A 23608-nucleotide genomic window follows, 5' to 3' on the forward strand; every position below is an offset into this window, starting at 1 on the left:
GCTGAGAAGATGGCGGCCCAACGTGAATCTCAAAGGGACAGGTCTGTACACACAGCAGCACAATGTGCAGAAGGGCGGTGACAAGCAAGGGGAATGCTGACTCTTCCTCTTTTTTGGGCAAAGGCACAGGCGATGTGGAAGGAGGAGGGAGTCTGGGTGGTCTGCAGAAGCTGGCTCTTTCTCTGCACTGATAGCGAACTAGGAATGGGGCGGGATTTCCAGTGCTCAGCCCAGAGGGAACTAATCTGGCTAGGTGTGCTATCCGGCCCCTGTGACCCTTCTCTGAGCCTCAGCTTCCCAATATGTATCAGAGGGAACAAGTTCTAAGCGAATCTTAAGGCACCTTTAAGTTATAGGAATGAGGAGGACTGAACCAGTAGTTGTGGAGTCTATTCCAGCTCAAGGAAGACTTAAACCAAAAACCAAACTAAACCTGTTGCTGTTGAGTCGATTCCGACTCATAGCCACCCCACAGGGTAGAGTAGGACTGCCCCATAGAGTTCCCAAGGAGCGTCTGGTGGATTCGAACCGCCGACCTTTTGGTTAGCTGCTTTAGGTCTTAACCACTACAGCACCAGGAAGACGTAAGCAGGGGTAAAGATGGCGGACGCGGGAAGCCAGCCCTTGCGCGGCGGGACAAGACCCAGCAAGGTCCTGCTGGAGGCGTCGCTTTGTCTCCATGACCACGGAGCGCGTGGCCCGGAAGTAGGCGGAGCTTCTGGTGGGCGGGGCATCTCTGTGACGCCAGGGGCTGGGTCTAAATGGCGAAACCCGAGCGGCTCACGGGGGGGTTTGAACTGGCCAATGGGCGAGCTGCCGACGGGGTGTCGGAAAAGGAGGCGGAAGCGGGGAGGAGTCGCCGCTGGAGCTGGACTGCATCCGCCGCGGCGTCTCCATGGCACGACCCTGGCCTCCGACTTCAACGACTTCATAAGGAGGCGTTTCTGGGCGCAGCCGTGTCGTTCCTGGTGAGAGACCGCCGGCAGGCGGGACCCAGGGCGCTCTGGGGCGCCCCGCGGCCGCCGCCTGGCTCTGTCCCTGCGGGCGGGATCGTGCGCTCCCCCCCACAGTCGCCCTCCGCCGGGGTCGCCTGGTCCTCCTGACCCCGCCGGGGTCGCCCCCGCCTCCAGCCCTCTGGCGCGCACGACCCGCTCCTGTCAGAATCTGGCCCCCCTGCCCCGCCCACCGGCGCGGGGCTTCTCCTTCTGCTAACGGGCGGGCCGGCCGGCCTTCCTCCTCTGTTGCCCTCTGGCAGGGCTTCGCCCTTCTCTCTATGGGCAGAAACCGGTCCTCTCCTGCCTGCTGGTGGGTGGTCGTCCCTGCTCTCCACCGACGGAGACTGGCCCCTCACTGTCTTGCCCGCCGGTGGTCTTCGCCTTGTCCGTCTCTTCTTCCCAGCGGGCCTACGGCCCGGATTTCATCTCTGCACAGCAGTTATTTACTCGCTCCTCGTAGGCAGTGCTGTCCCCGCGACAGCCCCGGGAACCGCCTCCGAGGCGCCTCAACTTCGCTGGAGCGAGTTTACCCGTCCACGGGGCCTCGCCCGGGCGTCCGCCCCACTTCCTGAACAACCTTGGGTCTAACCCTCTCTGACACGGTTATTAACTCCCAGCCGGCCCTTGCTGAGCCCGAGAGGATTTTTCCCTCCGCCTAGCGCCCATTTTTCACTGGGAGTCTCTGCTCCTCCTTCTTTCAAATACCATTGGCCTTCTCAGGGTTTTTATTCTGCCGGGAACGCCCCTTCTCCTAGGAGACTGTTGCCCAGGCCCCGCCCCGAACATCTCTCCCGCTCCCTGCACGGGTCCCGGCCCCTTGGGGCCCACTAGGGGCCTAGTGGTTCTCACTCGCCCTCTTCGCACGACTGCTAGCAACTCAGGTTTTACCCCTTGTAGCCAACCACTTTACCTCCCGGTGGAGCTTGGGCGTGGTGGTCTGCTTCTTCTCGGTTCCACCTCTTTCCCTCCCTGAGAAGGGGAGTGACTCCCCCTCCCACTCGCCTACTGGCCGCCCACCTGCCGCCTCGCAGGTCGTTCAGCCTCCCCTATCTCCCCCCACTTTGGCAGGACAGTTGCTGTGCGACTTGGACAGTAGAGGAGCGCCTCCCAAGTTTTCATCCAACTGCCACTCCCAAAGCTTCCACCCTCCTCCCCTCAAAGAGGACGTTTGATGCGGGGCCCCTGAGATTCTCATTGACAAGCCCCTCTGGGTCCCTCTGAGCAGAGCGTGCTGACCCAATTGCCCACCTTTGCGGCTTTGATGCCTAGCCATGTCTGCCTCATCCTCAGGCGGCTCCCCCAGGTACTTACTGCCAGTGTGGGGGGTGCCCCTGCCTTAGAGCAGGGGAAGGCCAGGGACCCACAGGCCAGGCTCGGGGTCCTGGAGGCTTCTCTTTTTCAGCTTCCCTGTTCTGTGTTCTGAAATAATGGACCAAAACATTTAAAAATCACTTTTAAAAGGAAGGCAAGGAACACACACAATCCCAGGTCTGCCTCCCTCCCTCCCTAGGTGCCATAGTTTCTTGGTAGCAAACAGGTCGCCAAGGAATGGTTTGTCTCAATGGAGTACTAACCTCAGATCCTTTTTGAAAGGATGCCAGGTGTAAATAAATACAAGTGCTGTAGGAAGTGGATGCAGCAGTCAGCAAGGTGGTTTGACATGTAGCCCAAAGAGGGAGAGATTTTCCAAATCTTTTGGCTTTTAGTGAGCAGAAATATTGTGTGTGTATGTGGGGGAGACAGTCTGTCTTCTCAGATTTGATAATTCTCAGCTAACTGATTGGTAGGGCTCAATAACGATTTTTTTGTTTTTAATCAAGGTGTAATATACAGCAAAGTGCATAAAATGTTAAACATCTTTGTGTTGCATTATTTTCCCCCAGCATTTGCGGGGAGGGCAAAATAATATTTTGGGGCTATCAGGAGGCAAGGAGCCCTGGTGGCACAGTGGTTATGTGCTTGGCTACTAACCGAAAGGTCAGTGTTTCAAACCCACCAGCTGCTCCGAGGGAGAAAGATGTGGCAGTCTGCTTGCATAAAGATTTACAGCCTTGGAAACCCTCTGGGGCAGTTCTACCCTGTCCTATACAGTCGCTATGTGTCAGAATTGGCTGGACGGCAGCGGGTTTCGTTTGGATCAGGAAGCAATGGGATGGACTAAATGATCTTCCCAAATCCTTTCGTGTCCTGGAATTCTTAGCTGTGCTGCTGCCAAAATTTTGGAGCAGATTAAAATTTGCTATATTTACAAATCTCACAATGGGGCCTGTATGTGTATAAGCAAAGTGAATTATATGTTACATCAAAAACAAAAAGCCTGGTCCTTAGGAGCTTGAAGGACAGCGAGCGGAATATTTGGAGTAATACTTCATGTCCTGAGTCTTGCTTTTATGAGTATTAGTCGCAGTGACTTTTCGTTCCTGAACCTGCCAAACGCTCTGTCTTGTGTCAGTCATTCACTGAGCATCTCTCTAGGCACTGCCCTGGGTACCTTGACCCTTGGCCAGGCTAATACCTTGGCTGTTCCTCGTGTGCTGCCTGCTTTTTGTCACCTGACAGGATGACAGCTGGTCTTTTCAGCAAAAGGTCATAATACCTGTGATGCGATGGCAGGTTAAAAGGCCAGCCATGCCGATGCCCATCACCCCCTGTTTCCATCCCACTGCTGGGGACACCATGCATGTTTGTTGCTTGTGTAAAGGGATCCAAGTAATTCCAGACTCGTTCTCCTAGCTGTGAACTTGTTAGCCACCATATGCAGTATGTATTGTCAGGAGGTCTTAAGATCCAAGAAGTAGAGAGAGGCCTAGTCTTCTGCTTATAATCTGGTTCTTGTGCCCGGATGCAGGTTTCCATCGTGCGGGAAGAACGGAGTAACGAGTCTCACGCAGAAAAAGGTCTTGAGAACACCTTGTGGAGCGCCCAGTGTAACCGTGACGGTAGGTGACGTGCATACAAAGCAACCTTCTCTGGTTTGTGGCTCCATCAGACATGCTTCTGCAAATGTTTTCTAGAAGCTACCTTAACCTGCCAGGCACCTGTGATGGTCTGAATATTCTCCTAAGTGCTGTCATATATATTCTGCTGATATTTTTTTTTTTTGCCTGTGGTGAGGCTGCTGGGAGATGAGGAAGTTGTCTTAACTATATCTTTCCAGACAGATTCCAAAAATCTTTAGAACAGATTTTCCCTCTAAAAAAGGAAAAACAAACAACAAAGAATTGGACTATGGTCTGGTGGTGGGAGACAGGTGTGTCACTGGGGTTCTGCCTTGCTTGTTTTCTTTAGAATCTATACCACAACCTTCTCATCCTTGGCATTTCCTCCAGCTCTCTGTTTTCATAGTCCTTTACTTGTCTGCTGCCTGATTCATTTTGCATCCTAATTATTTTATGTGTTTCCCGTGCTAATTCTCATGTTCAGTTCAGATTACAGTGTAGAAGCCTCCATCTGCTTTCCAACCGTGTTGCGTCAAATCCCAGGAGGAGCTATGCATTCCAGCAGGCTTGAAAGGAGATTCAGCTCTGGGGGTCCTGGGGCCTGGCTTTGGGCTCTTTTGTAGAACCGGTGGACTCACTGACCCCTCTCTTGAGTGGACCTGATCTCCCTTGTGGTCCTCAGCTGAAATCTCTACAGGAGCCTGCTGAGTAGCACTGCTGCCTCAGTTCTCGCCTGCATGCCAGTAGTTGGTAGCTGTCCTGCTCGCTTGTTGGCTAGGCTTTCAGTGGCCCCCAGAGGCTGTCAGCTGATTTTTATGCCCAGTTTACTCATCCACAGATCAACCTTTTTTGTGTTGTCCTCCCCCGCCTGCCAGAAGCGAACCATGAAGGACCGCTCTTCAACTCCCCCATTACATGTTCACGTGGATGAGAACACCCCTGTCCACGTCCACATAAAAAAACTCCCGAAACCGTCAGCAACCAGCAGCCAGGTAGGAGCATGCCAGTGGGCCGAGGTAATGGCTGTGGATTAGGGCAACACTGCTTTGCTCAGCCTCCTCAAGCTCCTAACTTCAAAAGATTGGGAGACAAATGCACTGCCTTTTGGTGATCAGTTGTCCAGTTGGAAGGTAGGCAGAACTGTCATCCAGAACAGAAGTAGTAACCTTAATCAGAGGAGGCTCCCTTGCAGAGTTTGGAGGTGGACACCACTAGAGTGATGCCATAACCAGCCATGCATGGAAGTGACCCTGGGTTTGTCCATTTCCACAGAAATCTCATAAGCGCGGAATGAAAGGGGATACCGTGAATGTGCGGCGGAGTGTCCGGGTGAAAACCAAGGTACCTTGGATGCCCCCTGGAAAATCATCTGCCCGGCATGTGGGATGCAAGTGGGAGGTAGGCTCATTCTTGTTCAGGCCTTTCTTCTCGGACTGGTCAGATTCTAGCAGGCCTCAAATTCGGTATGATTCAGGGTCAGCTGTGACCTAGAGAGAGACCTCCCAGCAGGCCCCATTTATTGAGCACCACGTTAGACACTGAACATATGTTAGTCTTCTGAATCCTTACAGCTTTGCTACAGCATTGCTCTATGATAGGTTCTGCTATCCCAATTTACAGATGAGGAAACAAAGTTTCAGAGAGATGAAGTGGCAGAGGCGAGATTAGGACTCAAGGGTGTGTCATTCCAGGGGCTGTATTCTTAGCCACTCTGATTATATGTGAGGAGCCACAAAATGTCTTTTCCCATGTAATTGTTATAGTATCTGAAGTATAATTTAAAGAATATATGTATACCAGAAAGTACTTATCCAAGAAAGCATTGCCTCTCTTAAAGTAGTCATCCAAGGTACCTTGGTTTTCACCTGGACACTCTGCCGCACATAAGAGATCACGTATACATTCCATAGATACCATCAAGACTATTTTTGGAATAATCTCCTTGGGGAATTAGTGACTTCAGTATTAATTATCAAGGTGCCTAAGAGCCTGAATCTGTTTGAGTTGGAACTGACTTGATGGCACCTAACAAGAGAACTGGTCTCTTTTTTTAGCCATACCTCAACATGTATTTTCTTTCCTTCCTTCCTTCCTTCCTTCCTTCCTTCCTTCCTTCCTTCCTTCCTTCCTTCCTTCCTTCCTTCCTTCCTTCCTTCCTTCCTTCCTTCCTTCCTTCCTTCCTTCCTTCCTTCCTTCCTTCCTTCCTTCCTCCCTCCCTCCCTCCCTCCCTCCCTCCCTCCCTCCCTCCCTCCCTCCCTCCCTCCCTCCCTCCCATCCATCTTCATCCATCCATCTTCATCCATCCATCCATCCATCCATCCATCCATCCATCCATCCATCCATCCATCCATCCATCCATCCTCATCCATCCATCCATTCATCTTCATCCATCCATCCATCCATCCATCTTCATCCATCCATCCATCCATTCATCTTCATCCATCCATCCGTCCATCTGTCCATCTTCATCCATCCATCCGTCCATCTGTCCATCTTCATCCATCCATCCGTCCATCTTCATCCATCTTCATCCATCCATCCATCCATCCATCCATCCATCCATCCATCCATCCATCCATCCATCCATCCATCCATCCTTCCATCCATCTTCATCCATCCATCCATCTTCATCCATCCATCCATCCATCTTCATCCATCCATCCATCCATCCATCCATCCATCCATCCATCCATCCATCCATCCATCCATATCCATCCATATCCACCTTCATCCATCCACCTTCATCCATCCACCTTCATCCATCCACCTTCATCCATCCACCTTCATCCATCCACCTTCATCCATCCACCTTCATCCATCCACCTTCATCCATCCACCTTCATCCATCCACCTTCATCCATCCACCTTCATCCATCCACCTTCATCCATCCACCTTCATCCATCCACCTTCATCCATCCACCTTCATCCATCCACCTTCATCCATCCACCTTCATCCATCCACCTTCATCCATCCACCTTCATCCATCCACCTTCATCCATCCATCCATCCAACCATCCATCCATCTATCCATCCATCCATCCATCCATCCATCCATCCATCCATCCATCCATCCATCCATCATCCATCCATCCTTTATCCATCCATCCATCCATCCTTTATCCATCCATCCATCCATCCTTTATGCATCCATCCATCCTTTATCCATCCATCCATCCTTTATCCATCCATCCATCCATCCCTATCCATGCAGCATACATTTACTGAGAGTCTTCTCATGCCAGGCATTGCTGGGACCTGGAGTTACAGTTGTGAACCAGGCAGACATGCCCTCATTATGCTTACATTCTAATCAATTGCAATAATAAAACCCATGTTTTATACGAAGATCTCATTCTTGAGACAAATAAAGGACTTTGGCCTACTTTAAGATGATGATGCCTGATCTGTTTTGAAAGATTCAATCTTTTTTCTTATAGTGTATTACCTTTAAAATTAGAAATCAAAAGTAAAAGTAATTACTCTGAAGTTCACAGTTGTACTCCCCTGTTTTGATTTACCAATTTATCCCTAAGAGACAAAGGGAGAGTGGGGTATTCTAAGGAATAAACGCAAGTCTTCTGGCACATATATATGTATACGTACGTGTGTGTATATGTATGTACATACACATATATATGTATAAAATGCAAGAAGGATTGAAATAAAAATGCTGTCTTACACTGTTTACTATGTGAACCTCACTAATAATCAGTGAAATGTAAATTAAAAACAATTAACAATATATTTTAAAAACAAAAATGAGTTACCATTTTTATTGAATAGAAAAAAGTTTAAAATATTCCAAATACTCGTGTCGGCAAACATGTGGAGGCTCAGCGAACCTTTTTAGCAACTTTCGGCAGGTCTGTGAAACTGGTTCAGCCCTTCCAGGGGGTGGTTTGGCAGCATCTAGCCAAACATGGATTCTGCAGTTTTACTTCTAAGAATTTATGCCAAAAAAGTCGTAGAGGAATGCAAATGCAGGGGTCTGTATATACAGATGTTTGCTGCAGCATTGCTTATAATAGAGAAAAATTGGCAGCAACCTAAATGTCTCTCAGGAGAGTATTGGTTAAATTACGATACACTCATACAATGGAATACCTTACAGCAATTAGGAAAAGTGAGATATTTATATATGATGATGAAGCACAGAGCAGCCGAGCATGTTTGACCCTATCCGCAAGAAAAAGGGTGTTAATGTATGTGTGTATGCGTAACATTTTCTGTAAGGATATACCAGAAGTGGTAAGCAGTGATCACCTCTTGGGTGTGGGATATGGGGGGATATTTTTTATGGACTGTTTGAATTTCTTTATAGCAAGCATGCATTTTATAACAGTGGCTTTTTAAAAAGTGAAAAGACTTGGTAGTTTCAAAATGTAAATGAAAGATATGCTGCTATGGGAATTAACTTCCTGTTGACATGGGTTGCTAGGAGCTACGATCCCCTCTGGAAGGCTCAATACCAACTTTTGATCCTGAGGCTACAGAATCGTAGAGATGGAGGCCCCAGAGAGGTGACTTGTCCAGTCTCTCAGCAGCTTAGCCAGTAGCTGTCTTCCATGCTTTCTTTCTTGGCCAACACTTTTCCACCTCCCAGTGGCTATTGCACCTCCCCACTCCTGTGAGGCCCTAGCCTGATCCTTTCCATTGTGTAGACAAAGGGGAGAAAGACCCTAGGAGGTGAAAGTTTGGGGGTGGAGCTGGAAATGGAGCCCAGAATCCCCTGTGTGCATGTGTGGTTCTTGCTTGATTTTCTAAATCCCATCTGGTACCTCAGATTGCCTTTGGGAGAAGGAAGGTCAAGATTTTTTCTTCTCTCTATTATTAAAGGTAATCAATCTACTTTTATTATGGGAAGTTGAAAATACAGAAAAATAGACAATCACCTGTAATCCTATTACTCAAATCTGGCCACTACTAAGTTTTAAAAACTTTTTGCTGAAAAGTATGGAAAAGTACACATATCATCACACATTAATCAATGAATTTTTACAAACCGAATATACCCGATCACTGTGTAACCATCACCCATACAGAAACAGCATATCACCAGCTTCCCCAGAAGCTGCCCTCTGGTCCTGTTCCTGGTACCACCTACCCCTCCAACACCGAAGGGTAACCACTGTTCAAGACTATTAGTATTTTGTGATATTTACTATCACACTTTTTTCTGTGTAGTTTTTTCTTTTACTGTAGTGGTAATCATGGTATCCATAGATTTGTTATTATACTGCTTTTGAAAATTGAAAATAACTTTCTTACAAAGCAGTGTATAGTCATTGTTGATTTAGAGAATCAAAATCAGCACAAAGAAAGTAAAAAACACCTCTAATTTCACCCACGTAATAGACCCATGTAAACGCCAGGTGGGAAGCCTTCCTGAGCTTTTCTTATGAATAGGCTCATTCTTTAAATTTTTGTGAAAATGGGATTATGTTTTACTTATTGATGTACATCATTCTTTTTTGTTTCACATATTTTGATCATATCTGCACTGCACATGGTTTTTTAAGGCAGCATTCCATTGTGTGTATATTTGTACCATTATATATTTAACCAATACTATCTTGTTATACGTTTGGCTATATCCTTGCGTTGAATTTAGACATGGATTCACATTCTTAGTTACTCATAATAAATCCCTGGAAATAGAATTGCTGGGGCAAAGGGCACATGCATTTTTTTAATCATACCCAATGAGAGTCCTACTTGTTTGATTTAACAGTTACACTCTTACTGAACACTCTGTTTATTCCTGATAGCTATCATCTTCTGGAAATTGACACAGAAGGTTAGCCACCTCAACTTAAGAGGGCAAAGAGCTGTGCAAATAATGAGAAGTGGCAGTTAATGCATCAGAATAAATTTACAGGATGAGAGTCTAGTTCAGTATATCAAAAATCCATGGAAACCCTGGCTCCCAATTACATCCTTTTTTCCCCCCACCCAGTGGAATCTTAAAAGAAAAGTATTATGTAGCTTTACATAAACTTTACTGAGAGACGCATGCATTAAAAAAAAAACAAAAACTTTCTTTTAGGCTAAAGTATTTTAAAAGTATTTTGCAGACCATAATACCATTTTACCCCTAAATAATACAGTATGCATTCCTAATATTTTTCTATATAACCAAAATAACAGTAATTAGTCCTATAAACTTAATTTGTTAATATCGTATAATCCCCAAAACCAAACCCACTGCCATCAAGTCACTGCCGACTCATAGCAACCCTGTAGGACAGTGTAGAGCTGGCACATAGAGTTTCCAAGGCTGTAACTTTATGGAAGCAGACTGCCACTTCTTTCTGCCGTGGAGTGGCAGGTAGGTGGGAACCGACCAACTTTTGGTTAGCAGCCAGGCACTTTAACCACTGTGCCACCAGGGCTCTGTTAACGTCATATAATACCTGATCCATATTCAGATTTCCTCTCCTTTTACAGTAGATTGGTCCGTGCTTATAATTAAGCCACCATTGATCGTTCTTACTCATTTAAAAGACTTTTAGCATATTTCACTTCTACCCAATAGAAGACATCTATTGCCCCAACTTTTGCCAACTTTGGATATTATTTTTCTCAACTTATTATAATCTTTCCTTTTTTCAACTTAACATAGTAATGAAGCTTTTAAATTCTATGTAAGAACTTATTTAAAAATGTCATTTAAAAATGGGTGGGTAAATGGTCCATTAGGTGGGCACAGTGTGTTCTCCCCTGGGTCCCCGTGGTTGGACATTGAGCTGTTTTAGCATTTCCCACCTAGTAAAGAAGTGAGCCTCCAGGAGACAGCCAGGCGTGGTGGAACTGATGGCCGAGGTTTTGCCTTATGAGTTCATGTGTCTCTCCTGTATGTCAGAATCCACCTCATTGCCTGGAAATCACTCCACCATCTTCAGAAAAATTGGTCTCAGTGATGCGGTTAAGTGACCTCTCTACAGAAGATGATGACTCGGGTCACTGTAAAATGAACCGTTATGATAAGAAGATTGACAGTCTAATGAATGCGGTTGGTTGTCTCAAGTCTGAGGTGAGGGGTGTGGGGGACTGGGACAGCTAGTGTGTGAGGATGTGTGGGAATGCCTAGTGGGTTCCTAGTGGACCCTTCCCTCAGGCTGCCTTTGCTGCCTTCCATCCTCTTCAAGGTTGCTCAGGACTTTGGATGCCCCTGGGGAGGTAGTTGGAGGAACTCCGGATACCATCATGATGATAAATTGCCATCCTTATTGAGCACTTACCTCAAGGCTGGTACTTGTCTTACCTTGTGCTGCACATGGATGGCCTGTTTTGATTTTTTTACAACAGCAAATGAAGCTGGGGGTATTATTGCCCCCATTTTAGAGATGAAGTAACTGGGAAACTTGGGCCTTCACTTTTCCATTTTACATAAAAGTTTAACAACCACCAAAACAGCCCCAAAGAGGCAAAAAAAAAATTTGTCCTTAGTTGCTTAGCTGTCACTTCGATTGGGATATGGCAATGGAATTAGAAATAGAACCTGAATGTCCAAGGTCCCTAACTAGGAAGTTGATGGAGCTGGCATTAAATCCAGATCTTGACTGCCAACATGGCCCGTGTCTTTAATCCTCCACCCTGTGCTTGAGGCCCATGGAGCCTTCTGGAGAACCTGGGGCTGGCTGCCTGGCAACGGCCCCTCGTTTCCCCTTAGCCTACAGCTGCAGGGTACTTTTTATGACATCTTTCCTGCTGAGGTAGCTAGTTGAACCACACATGGTTTACCTCCTGGCTCCGTCCCCACTAGCTGAGTGACCTTGGGGCAAGTTGCTTACCCTCTCTGCTTGATCTCCTTGTCTACAAAATGAAGAGAGGAGTGGTATCTATCCAGAGAGGCTTCGTGAGGATTAACTTGAGATCGCTCCCGTAAAGGACCTGGCACAGGGCCTGTGTAGCAACATCGTTCTCAAAATTGAAGGTGCCCTTATTTTGGTTCAAAGTGATGGCAGTGGGCGAAGAGGAAGAACCTCCCCTCATTGGCCCCTGCCTTTATGGCCTTGTGCAGGTCAAGATGCAGAAGGGTGAGCGCCAGATGGCCAAGCGGTTCCTTGAGGAGCGGAAGGAAGAGCTAGAGGAGGTGGCCCAGGAGCTCGCCGAGACCGAGCACGAAAACACGGTGCTCAGGCACAACATCGAGCGCATCAAGGAGGAGAAGGACTTCACCATGTAAGGCAGCAGCCTACCCCACCCTGCAAGTTGATTCCTTCATTCCACACCTCTCTCAGGCCGGGCTGCCCTAAGCTGCGAGGGAGATGGGCGCAGCCACTGCATCTATGTGTTGGGGCACAGTCTAGCCTGGGGGACAGCTGTTCAGCACAGTCACACAGGGAATTACCCCCTTGCATTTGTGATTCACACTTTGAGGAAATAGGAAGACCCCACTGAGTGTAGTTGGCGGGGGAGGCTTTCTGGAAAAGGTGACATTAAGTGGAGTCTTGCAGGATGATGAAGTCGGGGACAGAAGCATGCTAGATAGTGGGAACCATCTCGTGTGAAGGCTCCAAGGTGGGAAGGTGTTTGCGATTGAGAGATGGAAGGTAGGCCAGAGCCAGGGAAAGAAAAGTGGGCAGAGAACAAGGAGTGCCACACAGGTTGGCAGGGGCCTGCTCTCAGAGGCCACTTTAAAGAGTTTGCATGGGGGCCAAGGAAAGGTTTAAAGCAGGGGAATGGTGTGACCAGACTTGGCTGCAGTGTGTCCGCGGTATGGAGAGCAGATGGGAGGGCTCAAACATGAATCTGAAGATAGTGGTTAGGAGGCTGTGGGAGTGGCGGGTGGGAGAGGTGACAGTGGTGAGAACTAGGATGGTGACTGTCTAAGAGAAAAACAGGGCCACAGGTAGCATAATGTCATCTGGTGTGGAGGCCCTGGTCTGATGCTTAGGTGGGGTGTAACTTTTGATCCTTGTCCTTGCAGAAGGTACTCGGGGCAGAAGGGCCATTTCTCCCCTCCCCCACTGTTCCTTGACCGGGATCTGAACCTCATAGACCATTGTGAGGCGAGCCTTGGAGCTCTGGCGGGCAGGGGCCCAAAAGGGCTCACAGAGCCCTATTCTTTCTGGCCCCAGGCTTCAGAAGAAACACCTCCAGCAGGAGAAGGAGTGCCTCATGTCCAAGCTGGTGGAGGCTGAAATGGATGGAGCTGCTGCTGCCAAGCAAGTCATGGCCTTGAAGGACACCATCGGGAAACTAAAAACAGTAGGTGGCAGGCAGGAGAGGCGGCAGCCCCAGGCTGGGGTGGAGTCTCTGTGCAGTCATCAGGCTGACTTTATGACATAACCAGGCTGGGAGAGGGCATACTTGACTCCTCAGCCCCTACTCCCTACTCATATTCCCCAGACCCCTATTCCTTGAAGATGACCTCTGGTGGCCACGGCCTCTGAGGAAACCTCATCATGGGTCCCCTGGGATCATACTGAGTCAAGGCATGCGGTCGATTCCCGCAAGTATCAGCCACCAGGTGTCGTCTTCCTCCCTCACGACCTCCAGGAAGCCTGCTCTGACTGCACCCACCCACACTGAGCTCTCCAGTTCTCTTACCCACCTCTTGCAGCAGACTCAGGTCCTGTCCATCCTTCTAGTTCTGCCTCCTCCAGGAAGCTTTCCCTTGACTACCTTGATCCTGCTCACAGTCCCAGCTCTTCTTACCTAGGCATCTTGGCACCCAGCACTTCTTAAGTACCCACAGCACCTCTCTCTGCTGCCTCCTCCCTTCTCCATCTGCACATTGTGAGACTGCCAGATTGTCTTTTAGGAGAAACAAATGACCTGCACGGACATCAACACCCTGACGAGGCAGAAGGAACTTCTCCTGCAGAAACTGAGCACATTTGAAGAGACCAACCGCACCCTCCGAGACCTGCTAAGGGAACAGCATAGCAAAGAGGTGAGCCCCTGGCCTCTGTCCACATCCTGGGCAGGAGGGTTCAGACTCAGCTGCACCCTTCTGGTGCTACGTGCCAATCCTGTTTGTGCCTCCGCCTCCTCACTTGTAAAATGGAGAGAGTATTTTAAAAAGAAAATAATACTGGTGCCTGGCCTGAGAGGCTGTAGAGAGATTTAATGAAATCATTCACGTAAAGCGCTAGGCACCTAATAACTAGAAACAGCCTTAGTTGTTGTTGAAGCTGAGCTGGGTGGCACGTGAAGGACCTTAGAAGTCAGAATACGTGCAGTGGGGAGTCAGGGAGGGGTTCAGCCCATTTTTGAGAGTGTGTCAAAGCTGGGAGAGTACTTACTGGACCCGAGTTCTGGTCCCTTTTTTTAAGTGGAAGCTTGTTGAAGATATATAACATAATGTAAACTGGTGTACGCATTGCCCCACTTTAGAAATAAAACCTGTCCGTGTGGTTAAATCCCGCTTGTGTCTTCTTTTTCCATAACATTTTCTCCCCCCCTTCAGAGGGAATGTTTATCTTGAAATTGATGGTTTTTATGACGTATGTATCCTTAAGCAACATACAGTATTGTTTGGCATGTTTTTAAACGTTACATAAATGATTATCGTTCCATATGTGTCCTGAGTTTGCTTTTCTCGCTAACATTATTTTTATTAACTTGATCCATTTTTATCCTTGAGGTCTAAGATCATTACCTTTCTCTGCTGTTATCCATTTATGACTATCAAAAAAACCCAAACTCATTGTTGTCGAATCGATTCCGACTCATAGTGACCCTATAGGACGGAGTAGAACTGCCCCATAGAGTTTCCAAGGAGCGGCTGGTGAGTTTGAACTGCGAACCTTTTGGTTAGCAGCTGAGCTCTTAACCACTGCACCACCAGGGCTCTATGTATATCTGTGCCACAGTTTATTTCTCCTTCTGTTGATCTATATGTATGTTTCCAGTCATTTGCTATTACAAGCAATATTACTTTAAGCATTCAAGTACACCGTCCTAGTATACTTATTTGAGAGTTTCTAGAATATTTCTATCAATTTTACTAGTTATGGCCAAAATATTCTCAAAAATACTTTTATGGTATCTGTATTGTTTCTGGCTCAGTGACCTGGGACAGATTTTTTCCTCTCTAGGTCTCCATTTTCCCACCTGTAAAATGGAAATTGCATTTTCTACATGGAGCTGATATGAGAACTAGCAATGATGTGTGTATGGATGAGGGACTTGGATGCTGCCTAGCACATAATAGGTGCTTGATAAGTGGCAGATGCTGCTGCTATTTGTGCTGAGACCAGTGCCTTCAGAAAACCCCTTCTCCTTTTAAACTTCCTGGCTTCCACCATCCTGGAATCCCAGAATCTCCAATTGGAGACGAAGGGTTAACTAATTTGGACTCACACCTAGAACAGGTGTTCCTGTTTGGTTCCAGGCTCTCATCTCCTCAGTGCCCATCTGGCACTCAGTACCCCTCCTACCCCCACCATCTGAGTGCTTATTGGGAAGCCCTCAGCATTATGGGGAACTACACTTAGAGCTGGCTTCAGGGCCCTGGCTCTGCCATTTCTACCTGTGTGACCTTGGACAGCTTACCTCACTTCTCAGAACCTCAGTCTCATCTGCAAAATGGGAATGGCGATAGGGCGTGGCTCTCAGAGTAGGGGATTTGGTGAGATCGTGCGCCTAGTGTTTCCAAGGAGCAGCTGGTAAATATGACTGCTGACCTTTTGCTTAGCAGCTGAACTCTTAACCACTGCACCACCAGGGCTCCATTTATGTCTATACCACAACCTAGCAGAAGACTCAGTTTGTTTCATGTCCCCCGGAGGCAGGGGAGGGCATGGGTAGAATGGGCAGTGAGAGCAGCTTCAGGCTCTGGGTCCTTGGCCTAGGCTTTCTGTTCTGTGCATTTTCTTGTTGCTGGAGAAACCACAATGCTATCTTCTGCCAGTTCTCAGGCCCCAGAGAAACTTTGGGATCCAGGGAGCCTTTTTTTCTTGACTTGTGAAGAGGGCACGTAGGAGTGAGGAGGGAATGGTAGGGTGGCCTCTTTCAAGGGACACTTTGTTCTGGTGCTCAGGAAGAACAGGGATGGCTTATAAAGACTCAGCCCTGTGGGCAAGGATGTAAGCAGGCAGTTCAGAAAAGAAGAAACTTAAATGAGTAGTAAGCATATGAAAAGATGCCAAACCTCACTGGTAATTAGAGAAATACAAATTAAGCAGCAGGACTGGCAAAGACTGGCTACAGGCAAAGGTTGGCTACTATCCTGTGCTGGTGAGTATGGGGAATCCAGTGCTCATGCCCTGCTTCGGGCAGTAAGAGTCATTGCAGGCATTTTGTTCAGCAGGATCTAGTACAGGCACAAATCACAAACCTTCAGACCCAGTAATTCCTCTTCTTGATATCAACCCTGGAGAGATACTTTGTACATGCCCAGTGACCATTGCTACAATGTTTATAGTTGCAAAACTTGGAAAACAAACCCAGTACTCATCAGTAAAACCAAAAACCCGTTGCCATCAGGTCGATTCCCATTCGTAGTAACCCTATAGGACAAAGTAGAACTGCCTCACGGGCTTTCCAAGAAGTGGCTGGTGGATTCGAACTGCTGACCCTTTGGTTAGCAGCCAATTGTTTAACCACTTTACCACCAGGGATCCCTTAATAAGGAAGAGGTAAAAAATGCAGGGCCATATCCATAGGTTGAAAAGCTGTGCAGCAACAAACGAGAATGAGGTAGATTGACTTTTATTGCTATGGAAGTGTCTCTAGACATATTGCTAAGGGAAAAGAAATCAAGTTGTAGCATAGAAATACAGTATGATATCATTTTTGTGAAAACACACATGAATTTCTCCTTACCTACCCCCCTAAAAGAGAGAACGTTTTTCTAGGTGCAGCTACATGTAAATGCATAGAGAAGAGATGGGAGGAAAACTCATCAATTTGATAGCAGTTGGAGGTGGCGTGAGGGTGACTTTAGTGTTCACTAAATATTTTAAATCGATGTATTCATTTATTCTGTAATTAGAGATACAGTTTTTGTGAAAGGAAAAGATTCAATACAATGTAGACATCTGAGTTTATCGCTTTCCTTTTGGCTTCCCTCGAAGGATTCTGAAAGGCTGATGGAGCAACAAGGAGCACTGCTAAAACGGCTGGCAGAGGCAGACTCAGAGAAAGCGGTAACAGAAAGCACCCCCCGACCCCTGCCTTAGTTTCATGATCTGTAAAATGGGCTGATGTCTCCTGTCTTGCCTGCTCCACTGGGTTTGTCTAGCTGATCACTTGAGAGCTTGGACCACAAAGCTGGACACCACATGAAAGATAGCGATAATGACAGTAGATTTATAGATCATCAGGGTTCTGTTACCTGGATTTCCTGGTTTGTATTAGGGGTTACAAGTCATCAAAAGTATATACCTTTTGACTCAACAGTTCCAATTCTAGCAATTTCTCTTGAAGCAGCATGCTCCAAAGACTGTTTCATATAACCCTAAGTTCCTCAAGATGTTAATGGGTGGAAGCAGCAAAAGGTCTGGAGGTTCCATGGCCGTATGAATTTGTGAAACTACTGGCTGGCCTGAACAAAAAGTTCAATAGGTTTCTTAAGACCTTTAGGAACCCTGGATATATTCATGCCCACTCTGAATCTCCAAGAGAGGAAAGGAAGATGGAGGCCATGTTTCCCAAGGTTTGGCCCTCGGCCCTTGATGCCTGGCCAAATATCACTGTCAAAATGTCGACTGGAGGAAGGCATGGTGATTCAGGAGTCCTGGTGATAATTCCTAAACCTGTATTCACAGCTCAAGAACTTTTTTTGTTTGTTTGCTTTTAATTGTGGTGAATATATAGATAGCAACATTTGCCATTTTAACAGACTTCACATGTACAGTTCAGGGACATTAAATATGTTCTTCATGTTGTCAAGAACTTGTTAAATTATGATACATCAGTAAATTGAAATATTAAGTAGCTGTTTCAAAAGATGTAGAAGATTTAATCACACTATGGTAAACATGAGATTGTAGGCTATCGAACAGAATATGTTCATGACTTATGTAACATTTATTAGCAGTGGTTATCTGGGTGGGGGATTATAGGGATTTCTGAGAGATTTTTGGGTCTTTTTCAATGTTTTGCACAATTAAGGCTTCTTTAAAAAAAATAGCAAAATAACATGCTTGTTAAAAAAATTAATACAGATGGGTTTCTGCAACAAGGGCCAATGTTCTTGGGACCTTGGGCCTTGGTAGGCAGACATTCATAGGAGCCTTCTTGCCCTCTGGGTTGGGTCTCTTTTCCCTTCCCAGAGAGCACATGACAGTGTGTGTTCTCTCCCAGCGCCTGCTATTACTACTGCAAGACAAGGACAAGGAGGTAGAAGAGCTGCTCCAGGAAATTCAGTGTGAGAAGGTACTGTCTCTTACAGTTGTTCCTTTTTATGAGCCAGTGAAGCCTAGTGTACCCCGGAGTTGGAGAGCTGGATTCCAAGCCCAGCTCTGTTACTTTCTCTGTTTCTCCAAAGGCTCAAGCGAAGACAGCATCTGAGCTTTCTAAGTCCATGGAGTCCATGCGTGGGCATTTGCAGGCTCAGCTTCGGTGCAAAGAGGCTGAGAACAGTCGCCTGTGCATGCAGATCAAGGTACCTGCTGGCCCTACAAGTAGGGAAGGGAGGAGACAAGGGCCTGGGAATCTAAGGAAGGTGGCCTAGCCATGAGTATCACTCCCAGCAAGGCTTTGTCCCAGAGGTTTATGGGGCAGCTGCTGTCAAAGCACTCATGCTTCAGAGACACTCTGGGGGCAGTGGCCAGAGCAGTGAACAGAGACCCTGGAGGCCTTGGGAGCCATGCCCATGGGCCAATCACTTAATTCCTTAGGCCTACAATTCACCTGACTATAATGCTGGAGAGCAGGATGCTCTCAAATGCTCTTTGTATCTGTGAGCCCGGTGATCTCTGAGGCCACAGCCTCTGTCTTTTGACTAATATAGCCCTGCTGAGTACCTGAGGGAGGGGAGAGGGGAGTGAGTACAGGGTGGGCTACCCATTCCTGAGTTGGCTTCTTTCCCTTACTGCCTGTGCTGTGGGCATTCACACATATGAACAAGCCTAGCATGGCACCTGCCCTCCCCTGGGGCAGACAGAACCCAAGCCAGCAATTACATCCCAGTGTGCTAAGTGCTGAGATGGAGAAGAAATGCCTGGGGGAAGGATTCCAGAGGTGTTCTGTCCTGACATTGAGACTCTGTGGGTTAAGAAATGGGAAGGTGCCAGGTGGGTGTGGGGAACTAGAAGGAACTGTCTGTGGTCTGCGTCAAGGGAGCCCACAGCTGCCACACAGCTGATGACTGTTTTCGCTCTCTTTCTCTCTCTGCTGTATTGCCTCCTTTTGCTTGTCTCTCTTTCTCCATTTCTCCTCCTGACTCTCTTGCCCTGCCTTCCCCCAACCTTTCTTGTCTCTTCCTTGCTTCCTTTCCCTTGCCCTCATTTGTTCCCTGGCCTCCCCTCCCCAGAACCTGGAGCGCAGTGGGAACCAGCACAAGGCGGAAGTGGAGGCCATCATGGAGCAGCTGAAGGAACTGAAGCAGAAGGGAGACCGAGACAAAGAGACCTTGAAAAAGGCCATCCGAGCCCAGAAGGAGCGCGCTGAGAAGAGCGAGGAGTACGCCGAGCACCTGCATGTGCAACTTGCTGACAAGGTAGCAGGCCTGGGGTGACCTGACTTCTGGCCTGCCCTGAGAAGGGTTGTATGATGGTGGAGGTGGGGTGGATCAATAGATAGGTAGCAGGTGGGTGGGTGAATGGAGTTGGTTTGGTGGATGGGTAGGTGAGTAGTGGTGGAAAAGCTAGACAGAAGTGACCAGGTGGTGGTAGAAAGGGGGCATGAGCTGGTGGGTTGGATGGTTGGCAGAGGGGGAGGTAGTTGGTGGAATCACGGTGGATGGCTGAGGATGATGGGAGGGGTGGCTGGACAATTTAACCACATAAATATTGTGATGGGTAAGGAAGGATTTGCAAACTGGATGTGTGGGATTGCTGGCAGTCTAGGAGCTGGGCTCCTTTTACCGCTGTCTGTGTTCTCCAGAAAGGTGAATTGCAGGAGTGAGATTTCAGCTGTTAGGGTCAGGGATCATTTGAGGCAAGGCCAGCTCCTGGCTCCCTGAGGCCTTGTTGCTGACCACCAAGCCGACAGGCCCCATTGTCCCATGTTCCCAGGATCTTTATGTTGCTGAAGCTTTGTCTACTCTGGAATCATGGAGGAGCCGCTACAACCAAGTTGTGAAAGACAAGGGAGACCTTGAGCTGGAAATTATCGTCCTGAACGAGTACGTCTTTGTGTTAGGAGAGGGAGGGTGGGCCAACTGAGAGCTGGGTGTACAGGTGGAAGGAGCCTGGTGGTCTGGCAGCTCACGTGGCTGCCATTTGGTCTCCGCTGGTCAGGGACTGCATTGGCTGAGATGTGGGCAGCCGTGAGCCAGGCTTGCTGGTTGAAGCTGGGGTGCAGGCTCTGGCCATGCCCTAGCAGGCACTGCGGGGAGGGTGGGCTTCTTTGGTCAATCACAGAGGCCTGAGCCTGACTTCAGGGCCTGGACCTGAGCTAGGCTCTGCAAACATTGCCTTCTGTTCCCATTCAGCACAGCATGGGAAACAGGCACACTGCTATTCTCATTCCTCTTTTTGGGTGGTGGGGCCACTGATGATCCCTGTGTCTTCAGTCTATTGTTTTGCCAATGCCGGGCAGTCAGTAGGTCAGTGCTCTTGGATAGGAGGGGGCAAAAGTGGCCTTCAAGTTGCAGGTGACTTCAAGTCACACCTTTCTTGCCACTTACGAATTGTCAGAAGTAACCATTCAGTCATTCTCAGTGTCACCTGTATTCATTTGTCCCTTCATTCATTCAGAATATTTATTGAGCATCTACTATATGCCAGACCATGTGCTGGCCTCTAGAGTTACAGCAATAAAAGACAAGTGTGGAGCTACCCTAAACTGTAGAGGAGACAGGGCTACAAGAAACCTAGACTCTCTGGGCTAAGGACGGATCACAGAGGGAACTAACGTAGTCTCCAGGTCAGGTAAATCTTCCCTGAGGAGGTAGATACACAGATATATCCTGAGAACCTGCTGTGTGCAGGGGCCCATAGGCAGGTGCTACCCTCAGGGTGTTCTCAGTCTAGTGGGATAAACCAGATAATTAAAGTAGAAGGTTGCATAGTACAGAGGAAGAAGGGTTGGGGAAGATGTCCTGAGGAGGGGAAGTCCTCAGAATCTGAGTAGGAGTTTGCCAGATGAGATAGCACAGTGTTTTTCTTCAGTCTAGTCAGTGTTCAATAAATATTTGCAGAAGGGTGAACTGTAATTGATCAACAGTGAGAGCACATACTATGCAAAGATTCTGTGCTGGGTCTGTGATCAAGAGAGGTCCAGAGGCCTGTGAGCCCCAATGATCTCTGAGGTCACAGCCTCTGTTGGGAGTGAGGATAGGGTAGGCAGCCAGCTCTTTGGTGACTTCCTTCCCTTTATGTATGTCTTCATGCATGCACACTCCTTGCAGTTCCTGCCAGTGCTAGGTGGACATTCACGCATATGAACTAGCTAAGCATGGCACCTGCCCTCCCTTGGGAAAGAAAGAAGTAAGCCAGCAATTACAAGTTAAGCCAGTGTAATTAGTGTTGAGATGGAAAGGAATGCCTGGGGGTATCCCTGACCACCCAGCCTGGGAGTTCAGGGAAGGATTCCAGAGGAACTCTGTCCTAACATTGAGATCATGAAGCTGACAGGCCCTATTGTCCTACATTCCAGGATCTTCATGTTGTTGAAGCTGAAGGGATTATAAGATCTCGGGAGGTGCTGTGAGGGGCTAGGAAGGAAATGTGTCCGAGGTCCTTGCCTTCAGAGAGTGTCTCAACCTTATTCTTATTGTAGAACAATAGAGGACTTCTTGGAGGGGGTGGTATGGGAGACAGATCTTAAAGGACATTATTCAGAGGTGGGATACAGACACAGGAATGCCACAAGCAGCAACACCAAAGAAGAGCAGTGCACCTACCTCTTGGGTGAAGATTGGGGAGCAGGCAGAGCACCAAGAGGCGTGACGTGGCATGGGTAGCAACACTTGGCCCCACTCCACACAAAGACCCTGGTTCTCAGAACCTGTGTAATTGATTCTCTCTGTCTGCTTTGTGACCTGCCAGCCGGGTGACTGATCTGGTAAACCAACAACAAACCTTGGAGGAGAAGATGCGAGAAGACCGGGACAGCCTGGTGGAGAGACTACACCGTCAGACTGCTGAATATTCTGCATTCAAGCTGGAGAACGAGAGGCTGAAGGTCTGTAATGAGGCAGGGTGTGGGACGGTGGGTTGGAGAAGAGGGCTTGAAGGCTGGGCATGTGTAGGTGGGCATCAGAGCTGAGCAAGAGGGGCTTCAGAGGACCTGGAGGCAGCAGCATGACTCTTGTAATTCAAGTCTTGTCTCTGCCTCTTACTAGCTCTGGGACCTTGCAGAACATTTCATCTTTTGTTTCTGTAGTTTCCTAAGTGGAGGAAATGAGGCCCTTTTGAGAATGTGGTAATACATGGGAAATCCTTAACATGACACACTCAGCACACGCTCATAAAATTGAACTGAGGTAGAGGTTCACATTTACGCTACTGGGGCACTGATGGGAACTTCACATGCATTGATTCTCACTTGTTGCTAGGTGCTGTCACAATCAGTTCCAACTCCTAGCGATTCAGTGTACACAACGAAACACTGCCTGGTCCCATGCCATCCTTAAAATCGTTGCTATGTTTGACCCCATTATTGAAGCCACTGTTAGAGTCCATCTCATTGAGGGTCTTCCTTTTTTTCGCTTACCCTCTACCTTACCAAGCATGGTGTTCTGTCCAGGGACTGGTCCCTCCTGATAAGATGTCCGAAGTATGTGAGACGAAGTCTCGTCATCCTCTTCCAAGGAACACTCTGGCGGTACTTCTTCCAAGACAGACTTGTTCGTTCTTCTGGCAGTCCATAGTATATTCAATATTTTTCGCCAACACCGTAATTCAAAGGCATCAATTCTTCAGTCTTCTTATTCACTGATCCGCTTTCACATGCATATGAGACAATTGAAAATACTATGGCTTAGATCAGGCACACCTTAGTCTTCAAAGTGACATCTTTGTTTTTTTTTAACATTTTAAAGAGGTCTTAGCAGATTTACCCAATGCAATGTGTTGTTTGATTTCTTGACTGCTGCTTTCATGGGTGTTGATTGTGGATCCAAGTAAAATTAAAGTTCTCGACAACTTCAATATTTTCCCCATTTATCAGGATGTTGCTTATTGGTCTGGTTGTGAGAATTTTTGTTTTCTTTATGTTGAGGTGCAATCCATACTGAAGGCTGTATGTAGTCTTTGATCTTCATCAGCAAGTGCTTTAAGTCCTCTTCACTTTCAGCAAGCAAGGTTGTTAATGAGTGTTCCACCAATCCTGATGCTACGTTCTTCATATAGTCCAGCTTCTTGGATTATTTGCTCAGCATACAGATTGACTAGGTATGGTGAAAGGATACAACCCTGATGCATATCTTTCCTGATTTAAACCACATAGTATCCCCTTGTTCTGTTTGAATGACTGCCTTTTAGTCTATGTACAGGTTCCCCGTGAGCACAACAATTAAGTGTTCTGAAATACTTATTCTTCCCAGTGTTATCCATAATTCATTAGGACCACATAGTTGAATGCCTTTGCAAAGTCAATAAAACACAGA

General features: G+C 47.5%; 1 protein-coding gene across 6 annotated transcripts in view; it reads left to right on the forward strand.

Annotated features, from left to right (window-relative positions):
* The first annotated feature begins 804 nt into the window (after positions 1-804).
* ODF2 (outer dense fiber of sperm tails 2) overlaps positions 805-23608 on the forward strand; it is a 40616-nt gene continuing 17812 nt past the window's right edge. For 2 of the 6 annotated variants that reach the window (XM_049895894.1, XM_049895897.1), the window contains exons 1-14: positions 805-968; positions 3844-3934; positions 4810-4926; positions 5207-5332; positions 10799-10969; positions 11960-12120; positions 13020-13149; positions 13706-13837; positions 16965-17036; positions 18196-18267; positions 18380-18496; positions 19367-19552; positions 20070-20179; positions 22047-22182. In XM_049895894.1, the coding sequence (XP_049751851.1) occupies positions 805-968; positions 3844-3934; positions 4810-4926; positions 5207-5332; positions 10799-10969; positions 11960-12120; positions 13020-13149; positions 13706-13837; positions 16965-17036; positions 18196-18267; positions 18380-18496; positions 19367-19552; positions 20070-20179; positions 22047-22182 (1785 nt within the window). Of the gene's footprint in view, positions 969-3843; positions 3935-4772; positions 4927-5206; positions 5333-10798; positions 10970-11959; positions 12121-13019; positions 13150-13705; positions 13838-16964; positions 17037-18195; positions 18268-18379; positions 18497-19366; positions 19553-20069; positions 20180-22046; positions 22183-23608 lie in introns of those variants that run through there. The other 4 variants (XM_049895895.1, XM_049895896.1, XM_049895898.1 and 1 more) reach the window with 4 other exon arrangements.

This window comes from Elephas maximus, chromosome 9 (assembly GCF_024166365.1).
Source record: "Elephas maximus indicus isolate mEleMax1 chromosome 9, mEleMax1 primary haplotype, whole genome shotgun sequence".
Classification (NCBI taxonomy): Eukaryota; Metazoa; Chordata; class Mammalia; order Proboscidea; family Elephantidae; genus Elephas; species Elephas maximus.